The sequence below is a fragment of the Zosterops lateralis genome (genome assembly GCF_965231275.1).
Source record: "Zosterops lateralis genome assembly, chromosome: 3".
NCBI lineage: Eukaryota > Metazoa > Chordata > Aves > Passeriformes > Zosteropidae > Zosterops > Zosterops lateralis.
Genome location: NC_139764.1, coordinates 72,516,837 through 72,532,467, shown reverse-complemented (window position 1 = coordinate 72,532,467; position 15,631 = coordinate 72,516,837). Strand labels below are relative to the sequence as shown.

At 37.3% G+C, this 15,631-nt stretch overlaps 1 protein-coding gene across 4 annotated transcripts in view; it reads right to left on the bottom strand.

Moving 5' to 3' along the window:
* Window positions 1-241: 241 nt before the first annotated feature.
* The window catches only part of SIM1 (SIM bHLH transcription factor 1), a 51,470-nt gene continuing 36,080 nt past the window's right edge, over window positions 242-15,631 (bottom strand). For all 4 annotated transcript variants that reach the window (XM_083857007.1, XM_083857009.1, XM_083857010.1 and 1 more), the window contains 2 exons: window positions 8,535-8,940; window positions 242-5,823 (listed from right to left, as the gene is read on the bottom strand). In XM_083857007.1, coding sequence (XP_083713133.1) covers window positions 5,093-5,823; window positions 8,535-8,940 — 1,137 coding nt within the window. In that variant the 3' untranslated portion in view covers window positions 242-5,092. The remainder of the gene's footprint in view (window positions 5,824-8,534; window positions 8,941-15,631) is intronic.

Here is a 15,631-nt window from a genome sequence, read left to right as displayed (position 1 = left end):
TAATAAATGCCCGAAGGAAATGTGAAACGGAATCACATTAGCGCTCTTATTGTTCTGAACAGAAGACTATTCCATTTTTCTGGTCCTCAAAATAACAGCTACATCCTCAGCTATAACTCTAGAAGACTTTCAAAACACCAAACTGAAGAGCTACAGAAATCTGGCGGGGGGGGGGGGTCGATTTGCCTTTTCTTTTGTTGTTGTTTTTGGGGTTGGTTTGGGGTTTTTTGGTTTGGGTTGGTTTCTTTTTTTTTTTTTTTCTTTCTTTTTTTTTTTTTTTTTTTTTTTTTTTGCTTCTCAGTGCACACAGCTGAAATATTTAACCATCAATACTAAATGCAAATAAAATAGTTTCTCCCCCACACTGTGGAGCTATCTGGAGTTAAGCCAGTATACCTACAAGAAAGCATGTTCATCCACCATTGTCCCTAATAACAAAGCCTGTATTGCCTTTAGGCTCTTAGCTGCTTTAAGTAAACTTGCAACTCAAGGAAGGAGCAGGGCCTGAATCCATTTGCTGCCAGACATTAACTATAGCCACCTTAAAATAGACATAGCTAGTTCTAATCCTGGAACTGTGTGCTATAATTCCCGTTACATGCAAGTTTGTATGCAGAAGATCTGAAACCAACGTGTACGCCACAGCTTTGTTCCATGACTGAAAGGTTACCTGACCTTTGGAACAGCCAGGCTGATTTTCTGGAGTGGCTGTGCCTTTTCCAAAAATACTATGCGACCTTTTATTTTTTCTAACTCACTCAGCATGCTCACATAAATGAACATATGGTGGGTTAACATACTTAGGGACATAAATTAATAAATGCTGCATGTGTAGAGACAAAAAATGAGATTCAGATAACAGTGATTGAAAGAGTTTAAAAGAGCAGAATTTCACTGTGTAACCCACAGCAGTGTTGCAGACAGATCAACAAAAGCCATTTTTAAAGCTTAAGAAATACTTTTGGGACTCTTCAGCTGGGAGAGATGCACTCATTTTTCAGAACATAAATAACTTTTTTTATAGAAACACAGCCATTAGAGTTATTATCTTCCATAGCTCCATACTCACATCTTGAGATTTAAGGAAAAAAGAATCACAAAACAACCCTCAAATTTATTATCAGAAGTCAGCTTTCGTTCCCTTGCACATGTTAAGTAGTACCTTACTCCACAAATATTCCCACTTCAATAAATGGGACAAATTGCTGAGTAAGGTTCTTCTTTTAATTTAAGAATTGCTTCGCAAATTTGTCCAAAATCACAAACCCTATGCCCATGGGGTATGATTTTATATAAAGACTAGAAGACTTTCTTTAAACAAAAGAGATATACTAAGATTGGAATGCACAAAAACCATAATGCACCATCCACTGACATCTATAAGAAATGGTTTGAAAGAGCTGTGGTCACTCTGTATTTGCAGTAGTTGCAAAATATTAATTTCATGTTAATAGCTAACCAGTATTATGTTAGGGAAATGATGCAATACAGCAATTTATATTGTTTCCTTTCCAAAACACAACATACACACCTTATTTAAAATAATAACCTTTAGCTAATGTGATACCTTTGAAACTTATTTGGTTCAAACGCCTTTCATTTTTCAATTTTGCAAGGTATTTCTTCCCATCTGATTTGGAAAACAGAGAAATATAAAAAAAGATTATATCCTTGAAGGATACTAAATGAAAATTTGAAATACATAAATACGTAATGGAAAAAGTAAGCTTTATACCATATTGAAAAGCACATGTAATATGAGCTGCAGTGATATTATATGCTATAATTAAGATTGCAGACTTGCTTTCATGTAGCATGTAGCATGCAGAGTCTATGTTTGCAAAACTCAATGCTTTCTGTCAATTAAGAAGAAATTCCTGGCTATCTAAAGAAGCAGGATAGCAAACAAGCTGACAAAAGACATCCATCTCCAGCATACTGTATTGAAGTGCTACGGAGTGCCAGTTGCTGGAATCTCATGAGGAGAGAGAGCATCAGCCTTTGCTTGTAGCACAACGTGGCTGCATGTAGAGACATCTCTACCGATTTATTCCATTCATTACAGTGCATTTTTTTGCATTAGTAGTGGACTAGAACTATTGAAAATAGGATAAATAACTACAGTTTTGGGATCACTGTAAATAAGGTTGGGGGACTTTTATTGCATAGGACACTGGCTTTTTTTCCTAGGTAAAGTCATGTAGCATCTTCTGCTGTGCCTGTTGGTCTTGTAAGTGTATTTTTCAGAGGTGCCTGTCAGAATGCAAATGCAACAGTCACCAGAGTGTGGTTTCCTGACTACTTGTGGCCATTAGACCACAACCAAGGAACTGCAGCTGCTCTGCAGAACTCTGTCGCCTTCTAACTAAAAGTTTGATAGCAAGAGTGCTTCGTGATCCCAAGAAACTTGAGTGCTGAGAAAATCCCATTCATTCAAACAGTTTAGGAGACTCTTTTGTAGTACAAAATAATATTGACACTTAGGTGTGGTTCTATGTGTACTTGTAGGGATAATATGATACCATGTACCTCTATTCTAATTCGCTTTGCAAATTGTACTTTAATACTGTAAAATGAGACTCCAAGTACAAGTTTATTCATATCATTCATAGGAACAAGTGAAATAAATATGTATCCAGAACTAAATTTATCAAAAATACTTTCTTATTCCTATGCTTTAGGAATATATACAAATGTTGGGCTGAAAGAAGTCCATTTTGGTCCATTTCTTCCTCTGAGTTAACAGTTGTCAAGGTTTCTCTTCTCCTCAATTATTTGCCTTGTTGTTATCTTAAAACAAACAAAATCTCTATCTGCTTCTCTTTATGACCTTCATTATCCATTTGGCAATGAGTCAAATAAACTTCTTGCCAAATCATTTTGCTCTCATTTTGCCTTGGCTATCATTCAATGCCCTGTCTCTCATTTCTGCCGCTAGTTCAAATAGTTTTAGACCATTATTTATCTCTCCTCTCTGCAGAGTTTGGTGCACATCAGTGACATTACCCCTTACTCTTTTCCCTTACAAAGATGACAGACCCAGTTTATTTAAAGCTTTTATTAGATCTTTCAGTCTCTTTATCTTTTGCTGAGCTCTGCTCCACCTTTTCTATTACGAGGTTTAGATAATAAAGACCAGACTGTGTTGTTCTCCCTTGTGTTCAACGTGCATTTCACCAGGAGTGAGCACACTGCAGTCAACAAAGCTTGCTTATGGAGTAAGGTACCACTCAGTTCAAGATTTGCAATCTGCTTTGGAGTGATCAGGACTATACACAGTATTCCAAGTTCAGAGAGGTAATTTCCTCTGCTTTCAAGTACATCTCTACTTACGTGGTTTATAATGTTATTATTTAGCTTTTGCTTCTGATTAGTTTTATTTGGAAACAGTATTTTTAACCCACCCATAGCATGCTGGTTTATATTTAGTCCCATTGATGACTTAGTCCCATATGTTGAGCTTCTGAATGTTACAAATTAAGCTAGTCTTAGAGCTAATCTCATTTTAGTAACCACCTCAGGTCCCCTTTCTGCATTGGCATAAGAGGGAACAGTGATCCCTCGTGTTGCAGTCAACTTTGGGGCCATACAAAAATAAATGCTATACAAAAAAGGACATGTCTAGCAACTGTGACTACAAATGCCCTATTTTGCATTTTTAGCATATGTTTGCATTTATTCTTTTCCAATCAATCAGTCTCTTTGTTCACAAGGTTATTAAAAGTTAAAAAAAAGTTCCTCTGTCTCTTTTGATGTCTTGTAGAACTCTAGGACAGGCCCTGATAATACCAGCATTCTTAATACAATTTAATTCCTTGGAACACTGATTTCCTGCTACTTTTTTATGTACATATGGATGATTTTGATATCCATAATATTTTCTATTATTCACTACATTTTCTGCTGCAATCAATTAGAGAATTCATATTTCTTTATCAAGGTCATGCCTATTAGTTCACTGTGTTTCAGACAGAGTAGTTATGATACTCTATACTCTCTTAATTTACTCCAAAATTCAGAAGATCAGAAGTTACACAAACTGCCAAACAGCTTTTACCTATTCTTGACTTATGTATTTTTACATTTATGCAACTGCATTTGTATTTTACAGCAATATTTCTATGATTCTATTGAGTTCCTTCTGTGTTTTAAATTAATTCTTAATTATTCAGCCACTTTATTTTATAATTATAACTAAATGGCATACATAGCTACAGGATTAACTGTTTATCTTGAACCACTCCTAATTCCAGTCTATTTTTCCTGCTTCTCCAGGCAATTTTCTTGCATTTCACTCCCTCCACTACCCACCATGGGCAACCTTTCAAAAACTCGAGAACCATCTCCAATCTCTACAGCAAGACAAGCAAGCCCTTTGCTTTTCTCAAAACTACAGTGAGAACACCCCTCTCTTTTTAATACATTAGGAGTAAATATTTGACCAGAGTAATCATAAGGACTCTTTTCAAATCAAGCACATGTAAATAGCTATGTTTGTGAGTACACAAGGACATAACGATTCCAGGAGTTCTCTCTTCTTTCTCCTTTTTTTTGGTTTTATATAGGTCAGCTATGGATGCTTTATACCATACAGCAGCATAAGATGCTTGGCTTTTGGGGAGTAAACAAATCACCAGAAGTACACATTTTGTTGTGCATTTCGAAGGAACACATCCCAACTTCCTGTGTGAAAAGCGTGCATAGCAGTTCTGTTGCCTGGTACCTATGCAGTTCAGAAGATCTGCCCTTGGCAGTGTTTCCAAAAAGCACCTCTTACACAGTGTGGATAAACTGCTCTGTTAGCCTGCCACAAGCACTCCCTGCCTGGACCTCTTCTATCCTTCTCAGCATGCATGGCACCAACTTTGAGTTTAGCTCCATTTACTCTAACCCTGCATGCCAGTGCATTTTTAATTTTTTTTAAGTAATGTGTTTTAACTAACTTATCCCCTCAAACATCAGGTTCTTCTTTCTAGTGCGCTGTGGTATGGGAAATGCTGGTAAGGACAAGGGCATGAAAACATATAATATCTTCCAATTAGATTTTAAAGGTCATTTTTTAAAGCACAAATATTTTTAGAAAAAAAAAGTGTCAGCTTCCATTGGTTATTATAACAGATGTTCCCTTGTGTCCTTGTGCTGGATCTTGCTGCATCCTTAAGTGAGAAGTCACATCAAAGTGGGATCCATTACAGCCTAATGAATAGTTTCTAATTGTTTCAGTGTCATATAGATGCTCCAGGGCATATCCAGTTAGTGTGTAAGCATGCTTATCAAAGTACTGCCTGTGGGAACTGTAATAATTTGGAGAGGCTGCTGGGTGGTCTCCTTGGGTTTGATGAGGGGACATGTCTGAATGCAGGTAGTCTTTGGCAAGTACCAAACTGGATTTTGATATTCGATCAGAACTGGGGCTACTTATCCTAGACAATGTTGTGGGGCTGTTGTCATAGTCATTTTCATGTGGGCTCATAATCTTTCCATCTCGCTGCTGGATGTGTTCACAAGGAGGTGTATTGGCAACTGTTGGGACACGGCAGACGTCCACTGCCAGCTGCTGCTGAGGGTAGTTTGCAAAACAGATAGCGTGCTTCTTCCCTGTGCCATTAATGGAGACCAGTGGGTCAGGAGTGGTTTTCCGCAGCTGTAGCCTGTTTTCTTCTTCTTTAATCATTTGCTGGGTGGCTCTTATTAGAGTTTCAATTTTGCTGGGCTCATGTGGGCTGTTCTGATACTGCTCAGCACGGTATCGGTCGCCTGACTCGCTGGCAGAGCCAGGATCAGGTGAGCTAACAACACTGTCCTCATCCCAGTGTCCTCTTCCTAGGAAAAGGAGAAAGGAGGTTTAAGCAAGCACTGAGCTTTAAGGAGGCAAGTGATCTTGAAGAACATGTAATCTGAACCTTATCTCACACACAGAAAATCAAGTCAGAGGTGAATCGTAACAGTCACCAAAAAAGACCCCTTGCTTTTCAGTGACAAACTCTAGTTTCCAGTGTCTCCACTCAAAACAAGCAACACAGCTAAAATTATACAGAGATATCTAAGCACCTCAACACAGGTATCTGGTGCCACCTGATATACTCTTGGGTAGCCAAGCACCTGCATCAGCCCAGGAGGTATGGAAACAACTCTAAAGCAATTCTTTCAGAGCAGCTAGAGGTCAGGCAGGGTATCCTAAAGCATGCCAAAGTGCCCACAATGCCAGTGTTCAGGTCCCTGGCCCCTTACTACCTCTTTGCATCAACAAGGTCTGAGTGATTTTGGACCATTGTAAAAAGAAAAATCTCAGGGAATTACAAATGTACAACCTTCCAGCTTTTCCAGAAACTGAAACAGAGAAAGTATTGAGAAATAGCTTGTGGTTATGTAGAGACTTTATGCAGGTTACAGAGCAATATATACCCACAAGCAATGAAGGAACTCCTCTTCAAAAGCCCAAGAACCAATAACTGCAAGACAGGGACACTGTAGAAAAGTGACGTCATAACCCTGTACATAAATATTTGCTTTTGAAATGGGAAAATATGATGGCATTCTTACCTCTCTTTAAAAAATAAGGCCCACCATATACATATCAGAGAAGTTGTTCAGCTTGCAAGTAGCTGAAAGGACAGAATCATACCTGTCAGTCCTCACAAGGAAGAAAGTGAGTGGCCTCAAAACCTAAACGGTCACCATTATGATAAAGGATTTGATTTGCTGAGATACATTCCTGAAGGAGGGCATGTGTAGGACTTGCACAGGTTACTTATTGATGCCTTTGTCTGGGCACACACAAAATCCTCTTTGGGGATGAAGCACATTGGGTTGGCAGACTGTACTCCTCAAAGCAAACCCATTTTCAGACTAGTACATGAAGTTTCCCCTGTTCTGTATTGGGTCAGGGCATACAGATCTGTTTGGGTTGCAGACCACTACCACTGCACTGCAGAGTTCACTGCAAAAATCAGTGATGGACCTTTACAATAAAAATATCCTGCCATTGCTGGGGAAGTACTGCACTGTGGAGTATCATGGGCATGAATTTACTCTTCACGTCCTCTTAAGAGCTGGACCCAAGATGCCAGAGCCAGTCAGGTTTCTTTCCCAAAGCTATATGCAAACTGAAGACTTACTGAAAAATGTAACACTTGATATAAAAAAACCACCAAATCTGCAGCACCTGAAATTACAGCAAAGCCAAACAACAAAATAAAACCAAATTATATTATCAACTGAAGTTAATTATTCTTGATAGAAGTATGGAATTAATATCTAACCCTTTTGCATTTGCACCTCAGTATGGTATTTTGACACTCATCAAGAATTATCATGCATAAAATTTGCTAGAAAATTATCATACTTTGCTAGCTTCTCTTTTTTTTTTTTTTTTTTTTTTTTTTTTTTTTTTTTTTGAGAAGAAAAAGCTAGAAAAACATAATATGGCAGAAGTACAGAACAGACACAAAGAAGGAGGCAGGAAAAGTTTCTCACAGGAAAAGTTGAGAACAGTCCTTATTGGCAAAATTTTCTGCTCCTTTCCTTTCTTGTTTTTTCTCTGATTGTATTTCCTAGTACTTGCTAGTTAATATTTTTTTCTAACCTCAATATAATTTTCCTCAAATTGGAGCAAAACAGAATAGTTCTTTTTTGTTTACAAAGCCTTGTTCTGCAGGTCAATGGAATAGTACTAATGTCTTCTGCTTCTATGAGTTCTTTAGAGGCAACATTTATTTTGATAGACATTTTTTAATGTTGCATCCATCCTTAAAACCTTGAATTCTGACTTTAGGGCCAATTACTGTCTTCTAAGACTCAGCTTATAATTTTAAAATCAAGGACCTTTGGACTTTTCCAAACCCAGTATCAGGCTTTCATTGTGTTTTTTTTAATTAGCTTCAGCCTCTGAAAATGTGCTAATGCACTGAGTTTGCAACCTGTCAGAAATTAAACAACATTTCAGGCTTGGTGCTGAAAGGATGGAGAGATTTGAATTGGCTTTTTATTGAGGATAAAGGTCTGAAACCAAAAACAACTGTTAATTTCAATAGCCAACTTTAAATAAACATCAAATCATACAGAATCTAGTAATAACCAGTAGGGAAAAAAGTCACTTGGAGAAAAATTTCTCCAACAGCTTTCAAGATTTTTTTAATATCTAGCTTGGATTTAGCTCTAATTTTTTTCTAAACTCATTCCATCCAAAGTGCCTTGATCCTGAGTCAAATAAAAATTACTTTTCTACCAAGTGGATTATTTTGTTTACATTTTTAAGATCATGCTTAAAACCTCCCCAATCACATGTTTCCACCTTAATTTCACAGGTTGATGAAAATACAGCAAAATTATATTTTACTTCATATAAGCCAGACTGTAAAACTCAACTCAACTGGAACTTTAAGTATTCCTCATCTCCACAGATGCAATCTCTGAGACAAGAACACACATCCAAAGCATCTCATTTTCCATCTTTCACATAAACAGCTGTATGTTTCTGTCATATTGCTTTAGCTGAGACGGTGTCGCTTCTGCAAATCCTTGTTATGTCTTACCATGAATCCTGTGCACTGACGTTATGTGGGGCATGCTGTTCTCATACGCTTCTCTGCTCTCAGGGGATGACTTAGTCAGAGGCAATGCTGAACGAGAGCCCCACCAGCTCTCCCTTCCCGGCTGCGGTGTGCCAAGGAAATACCGCCCAGCTTCGCATCTGCCTCCTTCACAGGCCTGAGTGTGGAAATGTGTGTCATCGGCCAGCCTGGAGTGGTCCAGCGCAAAACTGTAGCAGAGTGCGCTGCGGTCTGAGTACTGTCTGTAGGCACAGGAGACATCGTGGTGCTGGGAGCTCGGCCTGTCCGCAGCCTCCAGCAGCTGGGGAGAAGCCGTGTCGGTCAGTGGGCTCCCACCCCACTGGCTCTCATGGTCAGACTCAGATCTCTCAGTGTGAAATCCAGAATACTGCAAAACAGGAGAAGCAGCATGGAAATTACCACACCTGGGTGAAATCTGCAAGTAACTGTGCTGGGAAGGCAGAGTATCTATGTGATAGCGTGTTTTTTTTGTGAGCGTGCCCACATGTCTGCACCTTCTGATTGGGCTCCTGGTCCTTTCCTGTACAACACCCTGTAATGAGCTCACAGATGACAGGACAGACCTCATGAAAATCTAAAACATCCCATGTCGGCCCTTAACAGCCATCTCCTTTATGATGTGTAATATTAGGCCCAGCAACATCGATGCTGCAATTCAATATATTTTTAGTATGTCCAGGTTTTTCTTGTTGCTTTGAAAGCTGTGCTTGTGCTCAGCCAAGGTGCTCCAATGCACTTCAGCAAAACACTTCCAAAAGGGACTGAAATAACACTGCTCCTGGAGCATTCTCGCATGTCAAATTGAAACCGAATGTATTTGAAGGTCTTTTTCTAAGGGTTCACTCTCTTTTCCTCATATTTTGTTTGTTGATTTTTTTTCTTACTTGGAGTTGTATCTTTGAACTTCCTTCCTCTCATTAGTAGGGAAAAGAAAGCTTCTTGTATATTCTGCACTACCAACATTTCTGTAAGGTAAAGCTCTAAAGTGATGGCAGATAAGTAGGAAGGTAAAAATCCCAGCTCTATTGCAATATGGGAACAAGGAAAATCCAAAAGCTATTTGCCAGTAAAGGTAACTAAAGCTAACCAAAGCAGGCAGTGATAATTTTTCACACTCACTAAAGCAGGGCCCTCCCAACACAGAAAAGCAATTAGTAGATAATTGGAAAATTAGTCAGAATAGGAGCATGAACATTTGTTTAGAGAGAAGTAAGGGTTAAGTTAAATGTCACAGATTTCTAGATATTAATAATGAATGCTTCAAACTTTTAGATACCTTTTGGGAAAGGAAAAGAATGTTTATTAAACCTCCTAGGATTTAGCTATCTCGTTTTTAAATCTTTTTATTTATTGTAACTGTCAAACTTCACGGAACATTTTTAAATCAATTTCACCCATGATTATGGACTGGGATGAGACCAAAGCTGTACATGCTCACCTCTTCAGCACTGCACACTCATGTCACAAATCAATGTATTACAGCATGAAACCTTGGAATTCTCCTATTCCATCACTCACCTTCCATATTCCCACTCTGCCTTTTCTTTTAATAGACCTAACATAAGGTTACCTTCTTTTTCATTAGATTAAGTTGCTATGAAACTCCTCATTATCAGCCAGGATCAAGGTTTTATGCACTTACCAATCGAAAGTACCGACCAGATGTTTGCCTTATAGAAACTTAAACCATCTGTGCAACATCAGTAGAGTTTTTGGCATTTAATTGGGCATTTCTTCAGTATTCCAGTATATATTTGTGAATACTGTTTAGGTTGTGAACACAATAGGTTATTTAAAGGAAACAAAGAAAGGGTCTTGCCTTTGAGAAAGTCAATTATATTTTGTTATTAGTTGTCAGAAGAATATCCATAGGCAACAAGCCTACCAGTAGACATGGAGAAGGTCAGAAAGTTAGTACCACGATACTCATCACAAAGGTTTAGAGATGAAAGGACAAACATGAATTTTCATGAAGTTTAGATAGTTACAGAGCCACAAAAGGGTTCTTTTAAATGCCAGTAACTCAACATATACTAGCTAGGAACTTTATTCAGTCACCACAATGTTATGTGATCAACTGGAGCATCTGTCCCTTCTATTACCCTTTCAGATCTAATGTCTACAAACTGCTTATTTACAATGACACCTTCATAAATAACAGCTGAGTTATTGTAAGCTTTTTTACAAAAATGTGTAGATAAAATTAAGTTTCCAACTAAAAAAGTTAGAAATTATTGGCAAGATTAACAGTATATTTTATCTAGAGTGAAAACTAAAAAAGAAAATGCATTTTAATCTGTTTTTAATTTTAGAATTATTTTTAATGGTTTTTTGGATTTGACTTGTATGAACCAGATTTTTTTAATTTTAAGAGTTAAGCAGAAATATTATATAGCATAAGCCTAAATGCAAATATAGAAAAGTCAAGAGTTCATGTATTTGCTTATTAAAAACAAAACACCTAGTATGTATTTCTTTCATGAGGAGAACAAGGAAAATTAATTTCCAATAATATTATAATGAAATTTCTTTTTTGGACTATTCATTATGATAATAAATGCCACAGAATCTTTCTAACTGAAAACTCTCAATTTCCTGTAGCTCTACTAGATATTCTTCTATTAGTTCTCTTTTTCTAAGAACACTTCAGTGTCCAGCATAGCTTCTCTTGAAGGGAATATCTTCATTTAACTGAAATATGGTGCAATTTCTGTTTTTATCTTGAAATTAATCACAAAAGGCCTTTGTGCACTTTTCTTAAAGAAAGGGAAAATATCACAAAGAGTTTATGTTTAGTATATGTTTAGAAATGCACTGTGTGATGTCACCAAACTGTGTATCAAGACCAACAATACTCGACTCATCTTCTTTGTACTTGATGTAAATGAAGATTATCTGAGATCTGACCCATGGCAGCTGCTAGGCCATGGACAGAATTAGATTAATGCAGTCAATTGTTTCAGCCCACATTTTCTGCTAAGGTTTGATATGACTACTTACTCCTAAGGTACAACATAAGCAGACACAGGGCAAAAATATGTTTCATTCCCTTTAAAGGCAGCCACATCTCTATTTGGCACCCTCAGGCTGCCTCCAGTGCTGCGGTCCAACCACTGCCTCTTCTGGGAATCTGATGTTGACAGGTGGAGACTTCAAATATGGGCATGTGTGACATGTTGATGGGGGGAGAAATGAAAGGGTGATCAAAGATATTGGTTTACTGAAATGGGAGTGGAAACACTATCTCTCAAGTCAGAATTAGGTTCCCATATGTCAAGTGATGAAAGACCATAAAAAATTGAATCAGATTTAATGAAAATTATGGCAAATTAAAATCAGTTTGGTTTTTTGTTTTTTTTTTTTCAACCCCAGTCATGTCTCAGCAGAAACATTTTATTTTCTGCTAATTTCTGCTGTCTAAGTTCTATCTGGAGTCAGAAGGCAAAACCAATTTATTACTTTTGGGTTTTTGACAAAATTTAATCAGCAGATATTGATAAAGAACTTCAAACTGGCAACATCTGAAATCCTTTCAGGTGATTTCCGAATTGTCATCTGGCATAAGAAACAACAAAACATAAATTAAATGATCCTCCAGCTGGTCCCTGGAAACTGAATTGCCACCTCTGAAAATGAGATATGTTTTCCAGAGTGGTTATCCAGCGTACAATCACAGTGAGAGCACACCAGCAGGATTAGCAAAGAAAAGGTCTGTGGGCCATCACTGATGCGTTTTCATTCAAAGAAAAACTTCAGGAAGGCTAAAGAGACAAGGAAATAGGAAGATATAAACTCCCTGTCTAAGGAAGCTTACTTTATGAGCATCCATGGAAGTGTATTAGGCCAGTAGGCAATTTAATATTTCTCGTGTGATTTCCTTTTGCCTGACCTTCCATTCTTACAGGTGTTTCACTGGCCTGAGGACTCATCCTGTCATACACAGCAACATCAGCCTGCTCCACACACCACCCCAGATGTTCAAACAGATATTATAGACATATAATTTTCTGGCAGCATACTCAGATTTTTATCATTATAAACATTAAATATATGGTGAAACCCTCACAGAGTCCTCTTTTCCATGAAAAACTTTCACTACATCAGCATTAGCAGCTTTTCTCTTGATTTGTGTCTGAACCATGAGGAAAAAAACATCACAAAGGCAAGCTGCATTGTACTAAGAACATATGCATGCTTTTAAATCACTTTTATCTTACATTTTACTAATGTAATCCTGAAATGTAAAATACTCTCTTTTCGCATTCACTCTTATAGGCACAACAGATGGTGAAAGGCTTAGATTAAAGTAATACAGCATGTCTATTAAAATAACCCCCACTGCTGGTGACTCTTCACCAGACCAGAAGTCATGTTTACTATAAAAAGAGAGGTTTGCTTTGCTTTTGAACACACTAGAAGTTGCCAAAGCTTTAGGCTATAGGAAGAAATTAAAACAAAACAAAACCCAGGCTGGCTAGAATTCAGCCTGATTCTGTTCTCTTTACCCCATTGGATGATATGTCCAAATAGAGATTGCAGAATTAATCCAAATTATCCATCTAGACAAGATATAAAATCAATATATCTTTGAAATCGGATGTAATAATATATATCTATACACCTACCCATTAATATATACCTATAATATACACCTATTTCCAAGAAATTATGTATTACACACCAAAGCCTCCATCCAACAGCTCTTAGGTACATCCTTGCCTGCAAGTGTGTTTTCATGCTTTATATATGTATATATAAAATCTTTATCCAAGAACTAATATGAGATATGAAGCAATAAACTTTATTCAGATGTCCCCATGAAATATTTCCACTGCAGGCAGACAACAGGAAATTTAAATATTTTAAATTTTTAAAATATTTTAAATATTTTAATACAATAATCATTAATGGGGCATTAAACTCCACAGCAGTTCAAATGATCATAATTAAAATGTTTTTCCAGTCTTGTTGCTATTGTCTATGTATGGAATAAATGAGGTCCTGGACTAAGGAACGCAAAGGTGCAGGGCTAGATTTTGGGAAGCCCTCACACTGATGATGAAGATGATTTTATTGTGCGGGAAGACTACAGGCATCTTTTCACCAGCTCATGATTTTCTTTTTCTCCAAATACCCATCAAATCTTCATCTGCTTGGTTGTTTTGTTTTTTGGTTTTTTGCTTTTTTTCCCCACCATCTCTTTCAGCTCTGCACCTCTATGGTGGTACAGGACTAGAAAAGCACTCTTCAAGTTCTCTGAGAAAATTCTGCAGCTGGGACATGAATTTTGGATTGCTCTCCTCTCTGCTTGCCTTTCCCCTGCCTGAGGCTGTTTCACAGAACCCACTGACCCACTGTACTAACTGCATGCATTGTTAATCAGATGCTGACCAATGTCTCCAGTTTAATGAACTCAGTTTTACTTAAGAGTCTGCAAGACCCACATTATTCTATATTTTCTTTTGTGTAAGATTTGAGGAAAAAAATGTCAACACCCTCTTAGATGACTGAAACATTTACTTTTTGTCCTAGTAGAAAAATTCAACTGAAATCGATTAGTATAATTTTTGTACTGTTCACATCTCATCTTAGGGACACACAGCTGGCAAGGTGAAGGATTCTCAGTCAGCACCCAATAAAGTATATGATTTCCTTTTTCTCTTCAAGAGAGAAGAAAAGTAAATGGCAAGGGACAAAGGAAAAAAGAAGGAAAAAGTGGGAAAGAAATTACGCACATTTAAAATCTCATAGGTGCCCTTGACTTTAAGAAGTATGTTGTTCACTGCCATTATTTTACTAATAAACTTCCTGCTTCCTTTCCTCACCACGGCTCGGGCTCCTGTGTAAGCCAAAACCCGTGACCTCGCTGTTCAGCTGTGACTTTTAAGTCACACTCTAATTCTCCTCTACTGACTGGTAAATTACATGGACAGGAGACTGAGGGACACAGGCTGTACCACCTGCTGCATGTTCTTCACAACAGCTTCTCTTAGTCTTTCAACAGTTTATTCAGTGATGGAGAAGGATGAGAGGGAGGCAAAGCCAAGCTGCCAGCATTATGTGTGGTGATGGGCTGCAATGAATGGTATGACCATTTTTCAAGATACTGGCAACTAACATGGCTGCTTCTTTTTGAATGATGAAATATGTGACTTTAATATCAGGCAGCTGGTAATGAGGATGCAAAATGAAAGTGGAGACTAAGCACCCTGGGCTTTCAGACAACAATCCCTGATATACCAAAAGTCACAATGCTGCACTGCTCATTCAGTATTTTTTCTGGTGACAGAGAGAATAAGGAGGTCATACTTTCAGAAATCAGATAGATGTGGAAAGGTAACAAGTCTTTGGCCACAATTGACCTGCTAGCAAACGAATACTTTGGAAAGGACTGTATAAGGCAAGATGAAATGTAATTAAAATATATCAAAGATAGTCCTAAAAACTGAATTTAGAATTATTTGTATGTGTCAACCCCAATTATTTTAAACAGTTTGATTATAATTGTTTGACATAGTACATTCAAGAAAAAGGCTTTTCCAACAACCGACAGAAACATGTTTTGAACAAGTATGAACAGGTGAGCTAGAATAACCTCTGACAAAAAAAGTAAAATTCTTAAATTAGGAATTTATATCTAGGTGTTCAATTAAATATTTCCTGTGCCAAAAGCAGGTGTCATTTAACTGAAATTCTTATCCTTGGTACATTTGAGAGGAAAAAGAAAGAAAACAAGGAAATGATGTAGGCATTTGGGATCACATTGCACACTCTTAGAGGCCTGTTTAGAAAGCATTGTGCTTGCAGAGAAACTGTAGTTATTAAGGTCATTATCAGTTAAATATTGAGGATCTTTAAATATTGTACTAAATATTGGGCTTTTAAAAAATACATAGCTCTTCAATGTTACATCGTGAATGCATTCATTTATATCTAGTTGGTTTATATATCCATTTATATGCTCTTATGTAGAAGCATAGGAGCAGTAGGACTTGTATCATTAGTAAACATAATGGTTATTTTAACAAACATGTTTTCTGAGCTAAAAGTTTGATAGC